The following is a 19725-nucleotide window of genomic DNA, read 5'->3' as shown; positions in this document are numbered from 1 at the left end:
TAGCCAAGATGGTTTTGCACTCAAAGCTGAACTGCAGCAGATGAAAAGTGAGATTTAAAGAAGAGAAGTAGAAAGTGAACATAAAAGTTGTCATACAGCCTTCGGCAGGAATGTAATCTGAGCCTTCACTGACCTTATATTACTGTTAAAAATGGAACAGACAAGGATCTACAGAAGAGACCTCCGTTACATGAGAGATTGCACAGGACAGGTTGTGCTGAGACGGCAGCCAGGTGCACCTTCATCCAGCTCCCTGAAGCAGCTGTAACCATCCCTGCGAGCAGGGAGCTTCGGGTCTGCAGGGCTGTGGCTCACCAAAGGTGTCTGGAAGAAATGGACTTCCAAAAAATTTTTCTTTTTTAATTAAAAAATAAATAATCAATGATCATCCTGGTTAAATGGTCTGATCACATCTGCTGATACTAGCAACTTATCCATTGCTTGGACAGTGGCAGTTGTTTAACTAAGGAACTTGACTTCTACTCACAATTTTGTGTTGTCCTTAGTGGGAGATGCCTTCCTACCAGATGAAGTTGGCAAGGAACTCCCTCCAACCTCTTTTCAGTATCAAAGAGAAAGGCACAGAGCAGTGGGACGTGTGGACCTCTATTCCACATCCTTGAGCCTCACAGTACTACCCTGAACTACCCAAGTAAAGCTTTAAGAGGCAATTTAAAAAAAAAAAAATCAGCGTAGTGGTCCAAAACTGGTGTGCAGTTTCCAGGAGTTCCTCCTCTAATTTCCAAATAATCTTCTACATAACAAATCAAAGACTAGGGCTTAATTCACATATGCAAGCTTTACTTGAGATTACAATATAGGACATAAATCTCTGGGATCTTTACTTAACACTTGTGAGTACATTTTTACGGCCAAGAGGACATCATCTTTCACTAAAAGTGACCGAATACTAGAAAAGAAATGCACACACATCCGCATGACCAAAAGCTCCCCAAATCTTTACAGATCTGAGACCAAGCTCTTCTACTCCCAAATATTTTAATGGGAGTTTCTAAACAAACACTTGTAGTGTATATTAACTAAACAACAACACAGAATCTCAAACAGTTCATTGTTTCCCACAGTCCGAGAGGTAAAGAACATAGAGAAAAGTAATCTGAATTAAACTTCTGCCTTCAGAAGCAGAATGCACACATATTTTGAATCAATAAGAGAACACTGTTTCCTTTTATAATGATAGAAATTCATTGTGCATTAGAAGAAAAATATTCCAGATATTCACAGCAGCCTGCAGGAGGATTTAGAAGACCGATAACGAGCTCTTATGTGCTGCTGCGTGACTGAAGCTCGATTCCAACACCATGACTTTGTTGCTTCTAGAGTATCATGCAGAACACTATTTATATACCAAGCACAGGCCAAATTACTGAATCTTAGCTGCATATATACAACATAACTTACATGTATTTTTTGTCTGGAGATAATGAGGAAGCTTTGCATTTCAGAATACAAGGGGGAAAGATGTCGTTGGTAATGCTTAAGCTACCAAAATGTACTGATTGATCAAAACCAATCACCAGGTGGAAAAGCACTTAAAAACATCTCTCAAAGAGCAAATATCCTGAAACAACTCAAGAATGGAAGTGGAATAGAAAGAAGCTGAAAACCTGCACGTGTCAAGAGAATGGCATATAAGGAGAGGGAAGTTGTTACATTTTAAGTACCAATGCAGAATATCCAGCAAGCACGAATTTTCAGGCACAAGCCAAGAACACACTGCGCTGGAGAGACCAAAGATAGATGATCGCACAGTGGCTGACTGACGTCAGAGGAGGTATGAAGGTTGGAAAGACTGCATTTTTGTTTCCTACACTGTTTCAGAAACCAGCAGCTCGTGTAGCACATCTACTGTGCAGAATGCTGCAGCTGTACGTCGTTCACTATACTTAAGTTTTTTGTGTCCGCCCACCACTCGGTCCTTAAACCTGCACTCCCCCTGACAATCTCCACAGCTCCACTGCTGATATGCCCAAACTGCCCATCTTCAAGATCATAAACCTTTTTTAATCTCCACTATCATAACAGTGCCAGCACCCACCTGCACACCTTCTGGTATCATAGTCTAAAATAAAGTGTCTGTTATTAGGACTGGAAACATCTGACAAATGTGTCTGTAAATCACAATGCACATATTACATGAAACGAACCAAAGGAGCACGAAGAAAGAATAGTTTCCAAACAAAGCAACTTTACTAGCTTACTTGCATGGTAAAATGCGAACAACATCGTTCTGCTTGTAACTCTCAATGCAGACAGCACAATGATCAAAGTCTGGGTCTGTTTCCTAAAATGAATAGAATGAAAATTCAAGTCAAGAGTCGAGGCTATGACAAATGTAAAAGTAGTTGTGACTAGTACATGAATTGCATTGTGCCAAGTGGCTGTTACTAAGAAGATACAAAACCAATGACTAGGTTGTTACATTCCAACATGACTTGAGAAGGAAAAGTATCTCATAGGTACAAAACTTCCCCCTCATTTGGAGCTGGTAAATGATCATTTGAAACATAGGCAAGGGCCTAAGATGATTCTAACATTCAGTTGAATCACTATAAAATATAGTGGTGATTTTTCTAGAGGCTTTACTTCAGATTGGAGCTAAAACTTTATTTTATTCAGGGTTTCTTTTGGCAGGATAAGAATCCTGGAATTCCCTTTTATAGCCAAAACCAGCAATTTCAGAGTAGTCCCATATTTGTCTGTTGCTTACTTGCAGCATTATCATCATTCTTATCCAGACATGAAGATGAGGATCACTGACTGGCTCCTCTCATTCTCCATTTTCCAGAAGTTAAATTTTTATTTTTTTTTACTTTTTTTTTTTTTAAACATGAAATTTAAAATTTCTCATTAAAAAGGGCTGACTTCACTTGGATGTAGACATGGCATCAGCAATGTATATTTAAAATGTTTGGGCCTGTGACACAAAAGCAGACTGTGCCTTCTTTTAGTTCAAGTTCATTATTCTTTTCGATGCCAGCAAGCTACCAGCAAGCCACCGAGACAGGAACCCCACAAGACAATAGCCACTCCCCGGTCAGCACCAGTCTGTGCTGCATGCAGAGGATCCCGTGGGCTGCTCCGATGAAGGACAGGTTTGCTCCTACCCTCTGTTCACCTGCGTGTGCATCTCACGCTGTCGGTCCTGCAACCTACACGTCACTTATTGGTTTTGAATTTATGATGTCAAGATGACAGCATCTTTTCTTTTAATATGGAAAAATTCCCGCTATCTATATGTACTCCCATACCCACAGAAAAGATTTAGGGTAGTAGGCTGTCTTGAAATAAAACTACACAAGACGGGAGAAAAAAGCAGAAAGACATTTTTTCTGCCTTCTCTCTGGAAGCAAATTTTTCCATCACTTCCCAATCTTCCATTGCTGATAGAGTTGATAAGAAGGATAAAAAGAAATCGCAATAAAAAGGCCCAAGGAAATCATCTTCTCTTAAAAAAAAAAATCAAATCATAGCCAGAATTCCTTTGCCTTTTGCAAATTAAAGAGCAAAAATTAAGCGACTGTTTTTTCCTTTCAGAATCAAAGACAAAGCAGTACTGCTCATAAGAGTGGAAAAAGTTTAGGACTTAACACACCATATATTTTAGTTTGTATACTGGCAAGAAATATTCTTGAAGTAACATTTACTATCTTTAATGAAATACCTGTTTATACTCCCCCTCAGCTTACTGGATATTCATATTTTACATAAGAGATTGTCCTTTATTACCTTTTAAATTTATTTTTACTTTACACAACTTACATACGGAATGATTCTAAGCTTACAGAATTCCATGTAAACAATGCTAGCCTTATGTCCTCCTACCAGTAACCCCCCCCCCAGCCAGCTAGCACACAAAACCACTCTCAGTCACAGCTGCCAGATGGAGTGCAAGTAGTATTTAAGCAAGAAAAACTTCTTTGAAATGTACAGACTTACAGCATACACTAATACTAAAAGTTACACAAAATACTCTGCCACAGGACGAAGTAAGCCCCCAACAAGGAAGGCAAGGTCATAAATCAGAAGCAGAAAGGAAAAACTCAGATTGTTTCCCCTGGCAAAAGTTAAGCACGATGCTCAAGTTTACCGTGTTGAAATCTTATTATTATACCTTATCACCCTTCTTTACTGTCCTGGTTGTCAATTTACCGATGGCTTTCTTGGCAGCATCTCCAAGACGACGCTAATAAAGTGACAAAGAAAAGAACACAAATTAACCCTGATAATCCAGCTTCATTACTGTCCTTTATAATGACTTATTTGGGCTCAATACTAACATTGCATTACGCTCTGTGGCAGTAGGCCAACACATAAGACAAAAAGCGTACACAGCAAAGCCCACAGTTAGAGATTTGTCAAGAAGAAAAAAAAAATCCAACAGTTGAGCCCACAAATGCACTCGATAAGCATGGGCATAAGCCTCATGGACTGTATAAAAGTCCATAAAAGTGACCCAACATTGGTGTGACAAAACTAATCAAAGCCAGCCCACACGATAAAAGCTGAAGCAACATGCCCTCTTGATTTCTGTTACATTCTGTTCATATTGCTTTTTATTCAGTATGCTGTAGTATACTCCTTGTTCTCTGCTTAAGCTTGAATTATTACTATTTTTTTTTTTCTCCCTGAGCAGGCTGATCTTATTCTGAGACATAAGAGATCCTCTCAGTGTAACCTAGTTTCTCTCTTGCTATTACCTGAAACCACCAGGATCTCACCAAGAAAAAAAAAAATTATAGGTCATGAAATCTAAATAAGCCAATACAGACTTAAATAAAGCTGAAATGAATACTGGTTTGAAGATGAACTTCAATCTGAATGCAGAGGCCAAGCTATTTTTTTTGTTTATGCAGTTTTTATGATAACCACTGTCAGATGGAAGGAGCCGTTTCTGCAATTCAAGGGCCGATTCCTACTGCAATGCCCAGTTCCCAGCCAAGGAAGAATGGCTGTTTGCCAGCTGGTCCATGGGATCCCAGAGACGGGGCACTGAGTGGAACAGAGCTCAAGTCTTCTTGTTTCAGGAACCTGAGACATCAGGTTGGGTTTACATTGGCTGCAATAAGGGAAGTTCACGTATTCCATCCTTCACCTCCGTCTTGTACTAAGTACTCTGCCTTTGAAAGAGACGGGCTGTTTCTGAGAATGTGAACTGCACCTATCAAACCCTCCAATACAGCTTGAAACAAATGTGCATTTTTTTGTGCCCACCTCCTATACAGTTGAAAATCAAATCCTTCATAAGGTATATCCCCCGTATCATATGCTTTCTCTGCATAGAAACTGAAACTAAGAAGGCTGCTTTTATTTGAGAAAAAGACCTCAGAAGGCCACCACAATTGTGTCAAGATCACTAACTGTACCACCATTATTCTAGCATTAAATAATTTTTTTTGTGGTTCTCACAGAAGAACAGCTCTTTATTTTATATTTCTTAGAGTATGGATTTGAAAAAAAAACCAAAATCAGATAGACAGTCCCAACTACTGAAGTATACCCACGTAGGAAATGCAGCATCAGAAATAGAATGGGGATGGGGAAACTTCCTGAAGTCAGAAATCTCATCCTAACTTCAACATGCGAGAAATCGGTCAGTTAAAGCAAATCTAAATTACATGTCCTGGAACAAGCTGAGTACTTAACAACACAGAACAGACTGGCACGCTGCGGGAGCAGATAATCATTGCATAACCGAAAGTGTGATTACTAAGAGAGGAACAAGGCTGAAAAGGCATTTAACTTAAATGCTCAACACTACCAACTAAGTAACTATGGGTAGTATTTATATTTAGTTGTACTGCATATGATTGTATATGCGCTACAAGAAATCTTAAAGAAAGATTATTTTCCTATTGGAAGCGTAATATTTCTACAAAACTCATCCAAAATTTATACATGTTGTCTTATGTAAATAAATTTGCTAAACAATAATTTTCATCTCTCCCATTTAAGAGATCCATCTCTTCCATTTTCTAATTTTAACAAATACTTTTTTATGCTAACATTGGAAATGCTCAGGATTTGCTATTTTGATAAGTTAGGGCATAGGCATACAGCATATGCTTGCTTTTAAAACCCAGAACCGTCTTGATGGAAAATGTCACCACCACACACAAAAGAGTTTCATACCTCTGGTGGAAGTGCGCAAGAGTAATGATGTGAAATACCAGTATCTACTTGCACTATCTACAAAACACAACATGGTTTTGATGTTTGTTTTTTTTTTAAAAAGTGTGCCTCGACATAACTTAAAAACAAGATCATAGCCTAAAACAAGTTATTTCATCACTAACAGTACAGCCTTCTCTCTGTGAAAGCTCTCAAAGCTCTTTAAAAACAAGCTGTAGCCGTCGCCACCTTCTTATTAAAGTTTAATAAGCTCAGCTTTTTAAACCACATAAAATTTTCATCAAGTTTCTCCCGACCTTTGTAAAAATCTAAAGAAAGAAAAAAGGTCATAAGAGCCCTTTCCCCATGGAGCAACTGTTTTGAAACACGGACATTTGGAAGAAGCCTAGAACCATGTAGGGGATGCAGCAGGCACAATTTAGTATTCCATAGACATTCATTGAGCAATAGTTATATTTAAACTTTCACCACCCCAAGGGACCACACTAAGTACCGGTTACAGTGTGGTCATTTAAGAATGACATCCTTCGGAAAATCTACAGGATGCCCATGGGACCTGCAGCATCAAACACTATTTATAGAAGCTAAAAAGGAAATCCTTTGTCACAACTGAGGCTTTATAAGTTTGCATTTGTTTTAGGTTTGACAAAACAGCTTTAAAGATCCAAAGCACTGCTTCAGAGTGAGCTCCTGTGTAGTAGCTCTGATTCAGGGGGAAAGGGGACACAGTGAGTAGGTCAGCAGCTCTGTAAGTTAGCCTTGACAGAGAGATACAAAGGCAAAGAGAGCACAGCAGATTTCCTGAGGTTTACCGACCCTTCTCAATAAAAGCCAAGGCACACTATGGAGGCAGTGGGTCATTAAGTCCACGCTAGTAAAACATTTACTTCTAAAGTTTAATCCATATTTGAGTTGATGATTTGATTTAGTCAAGATCTCCGAGTCTGGCCATTCTTAATTCAGTTCTTAAACAAATTAGAGTTGAAAAAGAATGTAAAAAAGGCATACTGGACAAAATTTTAAGTAAAATATATGACCAGGAGAATCAGGCAGTCCATACCAAGTGTGATCTTGAATAAAGCTGAAAGTTCATGCAGATGGCTAAGCAGCTCTGTACCTTAGTTTTCTTACCCTAACATTCATGACAGATTATAGTTTGGAAATCCCTTTATACAACTTCTGAATTACCTTAACTCTTACTAAAGCTATCCTTAATAACATGCATAGAATTTGTAACATTAGCTCTGTGTTCCCTACACTATACAGGTTCATTCACAACTTAACTTTCCTCCCCATTCCCAATGTACATACAGTATGTATTATTCAGCCAACATAGATTCTGTCTTCCTCTTGGACTTACACTCATTAAACCCCAAACATTTTGCTTCAATTCTATTCTTTCCTGTCATGTAATGTGATCTTGTACTGGTGCTGCTCAGGATGAAAAGTCTTTGCTACATAAAACTTGTCCAGGAACATGCTCTGCCTTGGAACAAAGAGGTTCTGAACACTAGTTTGATGGACATTCCTTAGAAATGATTTATTCTCTATTGACTCCTGTATACAGAAACATCACCTCCAGAACTTACAGGAAAAAGGAGCCCCCTTACCTGATTCCTGTCACGTGCACTTGTGTACCTGATCTTCTGGATGAAGTAAAATATTAACCATGCTGAAGAAATTATCATCAAAACAATGAATGATATTGACACAAAGACTAGAGAGCCCCGACTGAAGTTTTTTGGAGGAACGCGGGACCCCACTGCTATTGCCATCAGGACAGAGATATTCTTTTCCAAATAATTCAGGATCTCCTTAACCTTTGATTCTGTAATCATGACAGCAACAATGTCTCCAGTTCCTATAAAAAGAGAAAAATATTTAATTTATATTTAAAATTAACACGGCATGCTGCTCACAAGATTTTCCAAATGCAAAGCTGTCTGACAACTTAGAGAAGTTAATGTAAGCCATCTATGGCACAAGGAACATGCTACTGGGCACCCAACTCATGGCTTGTCCTTCAAACCCAGATTTTCAAATCAGGGCATTAACACGCAAACTGTCTGCAGCTCCACACATAGTAACAGATCTCTACCAGTGGTTACACAGTACTTCCCACATTATAATTACTGTGCGCAGCCTGAACTAGCTTTAAAAAGTACATTTATTCCAGATTTGAAGCTGTGAATACCTAAATAGGTAAACTCACAGAAAAACACTTAGTAGATGAGTTCGATGATAGAGTGGGCTTAGCATACACAGTGCTGCGTACAAGTTGCTCTGGAGAGTTAGGCAAGTTCCCCTGCATGGTTAGGAGGCTTTCACATGGCACCGAGGTTGTCAAGGACCTGCAAATCACAATTCCAGCACAGCAGCAACAAAGCCAAACTTCTACCGACATCACTTCAGACAGAAGTGAAAGTAAAGCAAGTAAGTCTAGCCGCAAAGTAGAAGAGAAATTAAAAAAAACCCAAACTTGGCAGAAGTTTGAGTCCTGATTTTATCACCCATACAAAGACATGCTTGATAAGATCGCAAAGAGGCTGTCAGCTTCATCAGCTCCATTTTGAATGTGTAGCCCATCTGGTTTTCATAGTGTCCTGCCTCTGGACGACCTCCTGTCCCAAAGGGAAAATTCTTGGCACAAGGATAATAAGAGAATTAAACTGCAAGACTGCTGAAAAAGAATGACATCACCTGCAGAACAGACAGAGCACCTATGTTTTAAAAGCAGAGGCGCCATAAAAAAGATGATCTTGAACATAGGTCAGAATTGCCCTGAGTTCAAGGAAAGCAAACTTTACAGGAAAGCCAAAGCCAGAAAGAAAAAAGCCTTATGCGTGCCATTCTTATCCATCCAGATCTATTTGCTTCCTATACTAAAACCTCTTTCAAGACCTATTTTCAAAATGCTTGCAAAGTCTGCTCATCTGTGTGCTCCATCTGCTTGCTCCAATTCACATTCCCTCAGAGAGGAACTGTATAAGGCAAGGGACTTCAGCACAGAGATCTGGATTTAGAGTGGATTTAAGTTACAGAGGACCTAGTGTGGCAGTGAAGAGAGAACATGAGGTCCTATTTTAATACAAGGAATTTGTTCCAAGTCTTTTAATCAAAATCTGATTTTTAAGAAGTTATTGTATCCACAAAATGATGCAAAGACCCAGAAGAGCAGCATCTTTGAACCCAGGACACAATAAGTCACGGTGAAAGACAGAGACAGCTACATAATTTTCCAAAATGGAGGCTTTAATAGAGTTGTGTAACAGTCTTATAAGTTATCTCACTACTCTTTCACCACGCCAAATAGTAACTCTTACAGTCACTACCCTCATTTTTCAGAGCAAGTTCCCTAACACTGGTGTTGTGGATTGTGCTGACAGAACTACTCAGAAGAATCAAAGCTGATAATCTCAGAAATTAAGATTTGCACAATAATTTTAAAAATATTGCACAGCCCCAAAATAATTTTCCCCAAGAAATTTCAACTTTTCTTTATTTAAAATTGAAATGGTAGACATTCATGCCCTGTCCTGGTAACAGGGGTCTAAGTAGGAAAAGAACGTTCAGTGTTTCCTTCTGAATGAGTAATTTTGAAATAAGCATCACAGTAACTCAAAAGCTTTGAATAGCAACCAAAACCCAACACAATTAGTGGATACAACTTATTTAATTACTAGTATACCACAGATTCACACAAGGTCCACTTTAGCCCAGCTCTCCAGAGACACTTCAGTTTGAGACGCACTGAGTTTGGTTTCATGCAAACCAACCAAGATATTTAATAGGCAGCAAAGCTCAGAAACTGAGTAAAAAATCCACTACTTGCTTTATTTTCAGAGGAAATCTACTTGGATTTGTCCAGTTAGGAAGAGAGCCCCTGCCCAGACTGGCAGCACTGAATTACAGGACAAAAGCCACCTTTCCTGCAAGATTCTGTATGTAGATGCAGCACACGCTCCTGCAACCCCAAAACCCTGCAGCTGAGATGGTGCAAGATCAATCAAGAGCAGATAATTTATACTGCTTGCTATTTTCCCTAGGCTTCGCTTCTGTTCTTCCTATCTAGTTCGGAGAGTGAAGACAGGTGGGGAAGGGCGCAGGGGGGACTGTATTCCCCAGAGCACACGTTCTGCTAAGCTTCCCCAGCAGGTATTTATTTGCACCGAGGAATTGTGTTAGTATCAAAATATCAGTCAGAAGCACTCAATGTAGCGTTATGACATGATTTACAGTTGTCTGCAAAGCAAAGCTGACTAAGATCTCCCGATACTAGTCCAGTTCTGTCTGAATCAAAAGCTGAAGCCTCTACCTATTCCCTGCTGCCCAGGGAATGTGACAGCGCTGACAATCTGTCGTGTGTTTTATATAAAGCCCAGCACAAAGGGAACCTCTGGCATCGCTGCAAAGTGATTTGCATTCCAAATGACTCAACTGGGAACAGCCAAAGTGCTACTGCTGCTTCTGACCCTGCAAGAGCCAAGGAGAACTGCAGAAAAGAAAAATAAATTGTGCCTGTTTAACATACCGAAGCTCAGTGGAAACTGGGACTTGGTTCATCTGTATTTTTGTCAGGGGCATCACCCTAAATAATTTTAGCAAGAGCTCCCTGTTTGAGAACAATTGGGGGCAGGAGGAGACACTGACTCATTTAGTTTAGCACCTTGAAACCTTGCTTTTCTGAAACTTAAGCAGAAAAAAAATCCTCAGGTGAACACAGAAAGACTAACAGTGTTTGTAAAAGTTAGAATATATTCTTACTACATAATCTTATGAAAAGCAATACTCTCCTCAGCCAAGAACATAGCGTCCAAAGAAAAGAAGGTGGAATGCTAACTAAAGCCAATGCACTGCACACTCAAACGTAGATGACGAGCTAGGACAGAGGGTAGGCATAAGATAAATATTGACATCTGTAAATATAAATCATTTAATTGCCATCATCCAAGCCCAGACAGCTCTTTCTAGCTTGCAATTTTACCACGTGCATGTTTAATTAGGATAGTTACACTACGCTATGTATGAAAAGGGATGAAGTTGCAATTAATCGTTAAATCTGTATAATATTACATTGGGAGAGAAGAGAGAAGGACTTAAAAGCTGAGAAGACACTAAAAACAAGAAGATGGGAAAAACAGCACCATCCAGAAGTTTCCTGTAGAGCTCGTAAGGAAACTGCTTTGTTCTCTCGCTAATCTATCCATAGCTCCCAGCAGTTCTAAAAGAGCACATTTAGAAAGTCAATAGAAAGTCATTTCAAAAATTATTAGTCTCATCAGAAGAAAAGAATTGTCTCCTTTTGTGTTTGTTTTGTTGATTCTTGACTACCAAACATTTGTCTGAAGCTCAAAATACAGACAACTACGGCCAGGATACCCAGGTAAAGACAAGCACGTTTCACAGAGCAGACTTCAGACACCTTCCATCCACCTACCGTCCCTTGGAGGATGCAGGGAACAGCAGCCTGGCAAAATGCAACTGCCAAACAGCTGATTTTTTTTTTTTTTTTTTCTAGGCTTGTCAACAGCCCAAGCAGCCGTTTGGTCAATACTCGGGGAGAAGGACAGTGAGACAATTCCTCCTGGGCATCTGAGCAACCTGGCACCGAACTGCTGCTACTGCTGCAATGCTTCGGCCACCTTCTCGCAGCTGGGGAGGGCAAAACCTGAGACCCCATCTCAAGCACGGCAAACGTTGGACCACCTGTAAGAGGCACTGAACTATTTTGATTTGATGTAACAAGGTTTGCAGAGAACTGAGAATTAAGTGAGATACTTGTAACAAAGGTTAGCACTTTTCTAATGGCTGCTATTTTCAGCTAAAGTCCTTGTAATTCTCTGTCTTTGATAGCGCCTGCTGATGCTGCAGACAGAATGGAGCAGACAGACTGCACTCATCTCACGCTTGCAAAAGAATATCGTTCTCTCTTTAAAGAGCGGAAAATATTTAATTGTAACTGAATCCTTTCATGACTTCATTCTGAAAAACCTAAACTTAACACACATTTATCCGAATAATGCTGCTGGTGGAAATTTCAGAGTACTTCCTTAAAAAGGGCAAGCAAAATCCCCACCTTCCCAGTAAAGAATGGTGCCGACACTCACTGGTAGGCTGGATTCAGGGCATGATTCAGACATGGAAATGCCCCTGCCAATTTGACTGCAATAATCAGAGCATCATAATGATAATGTAATTCGAAATAGAACCACTCATCTTCACAAACCAGAATTCTTCTATTAAAGATTCCCTAACTGTACGCTAAGCATTTTTGAACGCGTTATATCAGAAATAAAGATACAGCAACACACACTATTCAGTACCCAGGAACGGGACCAATCCTATTACTGTGAGTGACAGATTTCTTGGAATAACATTAAGTTACAGTGAAACCACTCCAACAGAATTTGGGAGCCCACAAAACATCAACAAAAACAGGAAAGCACAAATGAAGTGCTATGGTTATATATGAAGTTTTGAGAGACGAATTGCGAGTTCTGTGAAAACACCAGAAGACATCTGAGCTGCAAGGGAGCAGAGGCAGAAGCAAGAATTACCCCTACAAGGTAAGGGATTTAGCCACAGAGGATATAATCCATGGAACCCACAAGGTGAGGAGAGGGAGAGGGAAAGGGAAAAGGCATACTGAGCTGTACGCAAAGCTGCACTGCCAGAAAAGGTGGGCTTGACGAGCACAGCTTTTAAATATAAATTCCGTAGTACTTAACAACATTGGGGGAAAAAATGCACATATTATTCAGGTACCTTAAAATTTTAGTCTGATGCAAAATAGAGAAATTCATCGTGAAGAATAAGTCTTACATTCTAAAACAGGCTTTTGGAAAAGCAGACACCAAGAGGAAGAGCGTTGGCTTATCTTCAGAGTGATTAAAACAGGTCTAGCTGCACATATTTTTATTTTGATCTAATCAGAAAGTAAACAGGAGCACATCCAAGCTGTCAAAACGCGAGTGCAATCTCAAGAGTAAAATATGTTGTTTCAGATGTCCCAAATCAAATACTTCTGAAAACAGAAAAAACCTGTAATATTTGCCAGTTATTTAGTTCTAAGCAAGGTAAGAATTTAATGCCAAGAAGATACATTAATTTTAAAATGAGACTGGATAGCATTTAAAAACTTTTTTCTTCCTGTTGACTTTAAGATTGAAAATGTTGAATTCTTGTCTGTATGTAAACAATTTACTTTAGGATGCCTATTTTATGTAGCGTCAGCTACTAGAACAGATGTTATCACACTGCCATGAGAAAATTTTAAAGGACAGCAGTATATGAAACTGTTACCTAGACGTTAGGCTTTCACAGGATGCATCAGTTAAACACAACCAGCAGAGCAACTAGCTGTCCCAAAACACAGAGCAGATATTTGCAGAAATCACAAGTCTCTTTGCTACACAAACTTATGCAAAACAACCTGAGGAAGAAAAAAAAAAAAAAATCTCTTCTGAGGCTAAAATTTGAATTCAGACTGTCTACTTAAGGGGACAAGGAAGCAGATATTCAGGTTCAGTAAGGACCAGGCTTCTATAAATTGCAGCTGAAATACAGTCAAGTTATGTCTGCAGAACACTCAAAACTCTTCCTTGACTGCAGCAAGAGAGCTTCAACAGGTCTTACTCTGCCAGGCTAAGAAAGGGCACTGCACTATACCCTCTAAATACGCCTACATACACTTCAGTATTTTGAAACGTACCACGCATTGCTGTACTGCTAATAGACATGTGATGGACGTTCACAAAGTTCTGCTCCTTTAAGAAAAACAGGCATATGATTGAGGCATATGATTAGAAAACCAGAAACAGCAAGAGTAGCTTTCCAAAGATGGGTGTGACACAATTAACTTCAAAATAAATATTAAAGCCTAATCAGATTCTTATTGCGCTAGCCTGTAGCACATTAAACTATTAAGTCCATAGGTGGTAAACAATCTTCTAAGCAGGTATGATCTTTCCAGTGCCCGCCCTCCTTCATTAAACAAGAAACAGTGCTTCAGTATAATGTTTCTGCCGTATTTTACATCAGCTTTATAATCTACTATGACCAAGAGTTCCTAAAAGGAGAGCTAAATAGCAAAATCAGTTGAGGAAACTGTTGGGCCATATTTAGATTACAACTGCTGACACATTATTTCATAACCCAGTTGCTCTATTCTGACACTCACGGAGATGTTTCTTAAGAAGGAACCCGCATAAGATCAAAACAGGTAGTCACAGCTAAATCCTCCTGCTTCATTCACAAGTCCAAATCACGCTGTTACATGAGATGGGGGAGCTATGCCCTTGTGTTTCCTCAAGCTTGACAAGGTCCAGCTCCCCCTGCTACACCCAGCACACCCCACTCAGGAAAACCGACACTAAACAGTCTCGCAAAGGTACAATACAGTATTAGTAAGTAGAAGAGCGGTATTAGACTTTGGCTTCACTGCAGATCATTTCCTCTCCGTCAGCCTCACCCAGGGAGCTCCTTTTTATCTTCTATCGTAAGTCATATGACACTAAGCACTGCTAGAAAATTAAGATCCTTTTATTAAGCTACAAGATGCACCCACCTCTTCGCTCTAAACCTCCCACAAGTTCCTGAATCTCTGCCCCATCTTGATTTTGGAAAGCAAAAATATGCTACTTCAGCACTTGTGATGGGCACCGGGAGGCCAGATTCATGGCTGGGCTGGGAAGGGGGAGGACCAGAAGGGCGAATTTATACATCTCTGGAACCAGAGCTGCAGCAGGGTTCACTGACAATGGTAAGGACGCCGGGTTCGAGGCTTGGGTTGGTTTTTTTCCCCTCACTTTTGACTGCCTTGACTATTCTACATATATTGCATACTCCCTTTCTAGGGAGTAGAAGGACTTTTATCTTCTGGGAATTATATTTATGTATATTTTTTAATGCATGTGACCTTTTGGGTTCTTTACACTTGGGAAAAACAGGCCGAGATAAGGGAAAAGCAGACAGATGTTGCAATGATTTTACAGACATTTCACACAATGTTTTTCCTTTTAGCAATGCTTCTTTGCATCTACTTGCATTGCAATTTTTTTGAAGAGGAAACGGACATTCCACTTAAATAATGCCGGAAGAATAAAAAAAACCCTCTGTACAAAGGAATTTATCATTTTATCATCCCCTTTCCACAATCTGTGCACAGATTTTTTTTTTATTTTATTCACATAGTTTTACAAGGCATTTAACTATGTATTATGGTGAGTAAACTGCATTTGCAGTCCTATTTAATGAATACTTCTACTGTTTAAGGTATTAGTATGCTAACAAAGTAGACCAAATTTTATATTCAAACTCTGAACAAATGCAAATTAATAAAAAGCAGAAGGGTCACATTAAGCTTTGACTAGGGAAATGGTGTAATCCTAACATATGACACCCTACTGAAAAAAGGTTCCTCATGTCTTTTTTATCTTCAAAAGATATTTCTGCTTATTTGAAAACAACCTTTTTTCACATATACTTCTGAACAATGTCCAAAACCTGTTACCTTAGATCTGGATTTATCACTCACTGATTACAGTGTTGCATTCTTGATTAATCAATAATATGAATGCAATGTGACCTTATTGGTCCCTTCATCAATTTAAGACACACTTGGATTTTGATAACTCAAAGTCCACGTAATCTTGCATTCTGTAATGTGACCAGGTGCTAGTAGGTGGCTCCCATTTTGCTGTTTCTGGATACCAGTTTGTATTCCCACTGATGGAAGCTGGAGCTAAAAACCCCAGGGATTTCTCATCAGGGTAGCCTGTGATGCTCCTGTATCTTCTATCTGCAGACAACGTCCGTACAGATTCATCAGTCTGGATGGTCATTCCAAACAAGTTCAGCAAAACCCAAAAGACAAATGGCAAGAGCGTCTTACCCAAGGACATTATGAAGTATTTTTAGAGCTTCATAAATAGCACATTCATAGATTAATATAATAAATTTGATTCCACCAAATCCATAGATTTTGGGAATTACTCTGCTGCTGGAGCTCAGACTTTGGATAAAGAAAAAGAATGTAATTACTTACAGTCACTAACAGTCCCATGGGCCTTTTCACAGTCACAGAACTAATTACCCTTTCAGCTGGCTAAGGAAAAATGAGCCTAACTGCTGTTATTTCAGTTGTGGACGAGGCATATACCATGCAGAAATACTGGTAAGAAGTTCTGCAAGGCACTGAGGATATATTAGCTTTGTAAAGGGGTTTCCCTGGCTTATCTTGAAGAGACAAGTGCTTCCTTGTGGTCCAGAATCTGTGCTTCAAACACATTCCTTTCCACATCTCGTGAAGTGTCAGACACCTCCATCTACTGCATGACAGATTTTCCTGATGAGTATACCTCCAAGAAATGCAGTGGGAAACAGGATTAACTGTAACACTCTTGACACTTGTTCCCCACATTTTCAATTAGCAAATGTAAACAATAAACAATATAAAATGATCAAAGATACGCAAACTATGGTTAGATTAGTGATTGTTTTGCCTTTTTTATAGCTTCAACTTTAATGGCTCATCTCTCCTTCATTTTCACTAATATTCCAGGGTAAATTACTAAGTTATAATAACACTATTGTAATACACAATAAAATTAGTTTTGAACTATGGATTAAAAGTAGGTCTCAATAATGCAGGGAAAGTTTTGCAGTGGATTTGGCACAGAACTGAAATATTCATCAGCACGCATTTGTGCAAAATAATCTGCAATGCACCCTGCCACAGCTTTCACGCATCAGTTCAGCTCACAGTTACATAAAGAGACACTTGTGAGAAAAAAGGCAAGCAGCAGAGATGTGCTGCCGACAGTCAGAGTGCCCCAGCAGAGGAGAGGGGCATCTCCACTGCCCCATCTCTGCAGTCTGCTCTACCCGCTCCGAATTAGGGCAAGAACATGGCATAGCCATTAGATGGCAACAACTCCAAATTACTTCCCATCCCTCCTGTCTCTGACCCAGTGACCTAAAATAATCCACATAAAATACATTTAAGTTTTACCACAGTTCAAAGCCAGTACAGACCTTGCTTCCTGTGCTAGCGTGTTTTTAAGCGAGCAAAAGGCCGTCAGAAATCCTCCCCTTGAAAGGAAACTGTTGCTGGGAGCCAGCGGTGGGCAGCTCTCCCACAGCAGGGGAATGCCGTCTTCTGTGCACCTCGTGGGACAGAAACACCTTCTTGAAGAAGACGAACGCATCGTTTCTTTAGAAGTACAATGAAGACCGACCCTGATAAGATGCCTGCAACTTGTTCTGAAGACTTTTAAAGAGTTACCTGTATCAGGTAAATACTCTGGAAAAGGTATTATATTAGATGTTGTTTAAATACTTCAGGAAATTTCTTCAGCACTGATCAACAGTGGTTATTGGAATCCAGCAGCTTCATTTCGACACTCTCTTGAATATTTGTTTATATTTTTCTATTTGTTCCATAAATTCCGAGTATGACATTTTAACTTTAGAGGCTTCTTTGGCTTATATTCTTTTCTATAAATCCACACAAAAGTCTAGATTTTAATAGAGAAGTTCAATATAAAATTTAACTATTTTATACTTGACAGGACTGTCTTCACCACACACAAACAAAAAAAGAATTAAAATGCTATTTTACCTGCCTTTCCTTCCTATTCCCATAATTGATTATAAAGGAGATAGCTACTACATATTTTCTCTACCACATAGGCTCTTTTTTACATTAGACAATATTTGTTCTGCTTTAACAGAAGCAGCAAGCAAAAACACTCATAAAACTGCCTTCCTGCCAGTGATATCATAGTCTAACACAACCTGTGCTGGGAAAGACGTCCTTCACTTAGGTTGATAAAGGACATCTACAAGAACGTGTAAAAAGTTTTACATGTGCACAGCAATACATACAAGGATATAGACAAAGAAAATAATGCTGCAAATAACATTAACAGAAATATACATATTTTTATTTTTTTAAAAAGTTCACCAACTCCTTAAGGTCAATACCTACTTTAAAACTCAAATTGAAGTTGAAGGGGCAGAGACTTAGTGGACTATCACACAAGAAAAAGCAAATTCTGATATTAGCAATAGAAACTGTCCATTTGACACGGTGATGCTAGACTGATTCAAGAGTGACAGTTCTTATCTAGCCACCAGAAGGAATTTACATTCTGCTAAGTAATACGTTGAGTGCGAACAAATTTCCATAAGACTAAAATTTTCAAATGTGTGTTCAAGCATAAAAGAACTTGGATAAAATGTTAATCCCATAGGTAAGAACTGCTTACTGAGCTGTTTTCATAGGGAATCACCTCTCTGCAGGCAGGCAACATACATAAATCTATGTAATATTTTACTTATTTTTAGCGCAGACATTGCCTAAGCTGGTGATTGGAATTCATGCAAATATCAAAGTAGGAAAGCGTGCAGTTCACAGAGCGTGCATTATCAGCAGTTGCCGCTTTCCTCCCTGCTTCACCAGAAAGACAGAATATTCCTAAGGTTTGGTATGCAGCAGTATAAAAATTACGTTACAGTGATATAAAATGACACCAGGTCTATTTTCACCTGTCTATGGAAAGAAAATGTAGAGCCATGAACCTGGTCATCATAACACAGTTGCAAAATTGTCTTGTGAAGAACATATTTTTAAAAGAATAGAGAAATACTGCACAGCCCTAGACATCGTATGGAAATAAGACCAACTTGGTGGCTCACTTTCATTTTCACTTTGTATCAACTCTTTTTAACACATTTAACTGAATCAGCAGCAGAACAGCTATCAAATACACAGGGTCAAGTCCTCCTGACCTTTAGGGATAGAAAATACTAACGAGAAGAGATGTAGTGCACCAGAACATCTAATTAGCAGATGATGTGGTCGTTCACCACCTAAAAAGCATACAAGCAGTGATACGGTTGAAAAAGCAGAAAAACGACGACCCGAGAGTGCCTTGAATGTGCATACGGCTGCTTTACACATAACATTTGTGTGAACAGGCTCATCACGTTAGCATAGGTTCATGAATCTATATCCCACTGGAAATAATTCCCATCGAGGGGAATGCTGGATCCCAAGCCCTCCCTGTGCTGGGGCTAACACCAGAGGACTGGTCTACATATCTCAGTTACACGCTTGCAGTTCTTACACCAAGCAAACAGGAAGCCATTTATAGGAAGCTCTGCAAAGTGCAGACTGCTAAGGAGATCCGTAACGCGAGCAAAACAAGAGCTGCGGAGCGACTTTCGTCCTCGTTACAGTGTGGTGCTAAGGTGGCATTTCAGTTCTACATAATTACTTTTAGTCTGTCGCATAGTTCGAACACTTCAAGTCCAATATTAATGTTGAGGTAGTGCCTACAGCCCAAGTCAGTGACAGAGATTCCAGGATACCAGGGACTGAGTACATGCAGCTAAAAACCAGTATCTCAAATACTCAAAGATAAAATACGCATCATCTCCAGTAATTACATTTTTTTTAAAGCTTGCCATGAGTAAGAGTAAATATTTGGAAGTCAACATGCTGAAGCAGTATTAGCTTTTTTCCAGATACCAAGTATCCAAACAGTTTCCTGGCTAGCTTACAAGACA

At 39.3% G+C, this 19725-nt stretch overlaps 1 protein-coding gene across 4 annotated transcripts in view; it reads right to left on the bottom strand.

Moving 5' to 3' along the window:
* RNF130 (ring finger protein 130) overlaps positions 1–19725 on the bottom strand; it is a 55440-nt gene that overhangs the window by 23568 nt on the left and 12147 nt on the right. For all 4 annotated transcript variants that reach the window (XM_087753800.1, XM_087753799.1, XM_009466798.2 and 1 more), the window contains exons 3-5: positions 7764–8014; positions 4136–4207; positions 2223–2305 (exon numbers count right to left, since the gene is read on the bottom strand). In XM_087753800.1, coding sequence (XP_087609926.1) covers positions 2223–2305; positions 4136–4207; positions 7764–8014 — 406 coding nt within the window. The remainder of the gene's footprint in view (positions 1–2222; positions 2306–4135; positions 4208–7763; positions 8015–19725) is intronic.

Source organism: Nipponia nippon, unplaced genomic scaffold (assembly GCF_047370975.1).
Source record: "Nipponia nippon isolate SJK-2023a ecotype South Korea unplaced genomic scaffold, ASM4737097v1 scaffold_17, whole genome shotgun sequence".
NCBI lineage: Eukaryota > Metazoa > Chordata > Aves > Pelecaniformes > Threskiornithidae > Nipponia > Nipponia nippon.
Note: the sequence above shows the minus strand (reverse complement) of the source record. Positions and strands in the feature narration are given on the sequence as shown.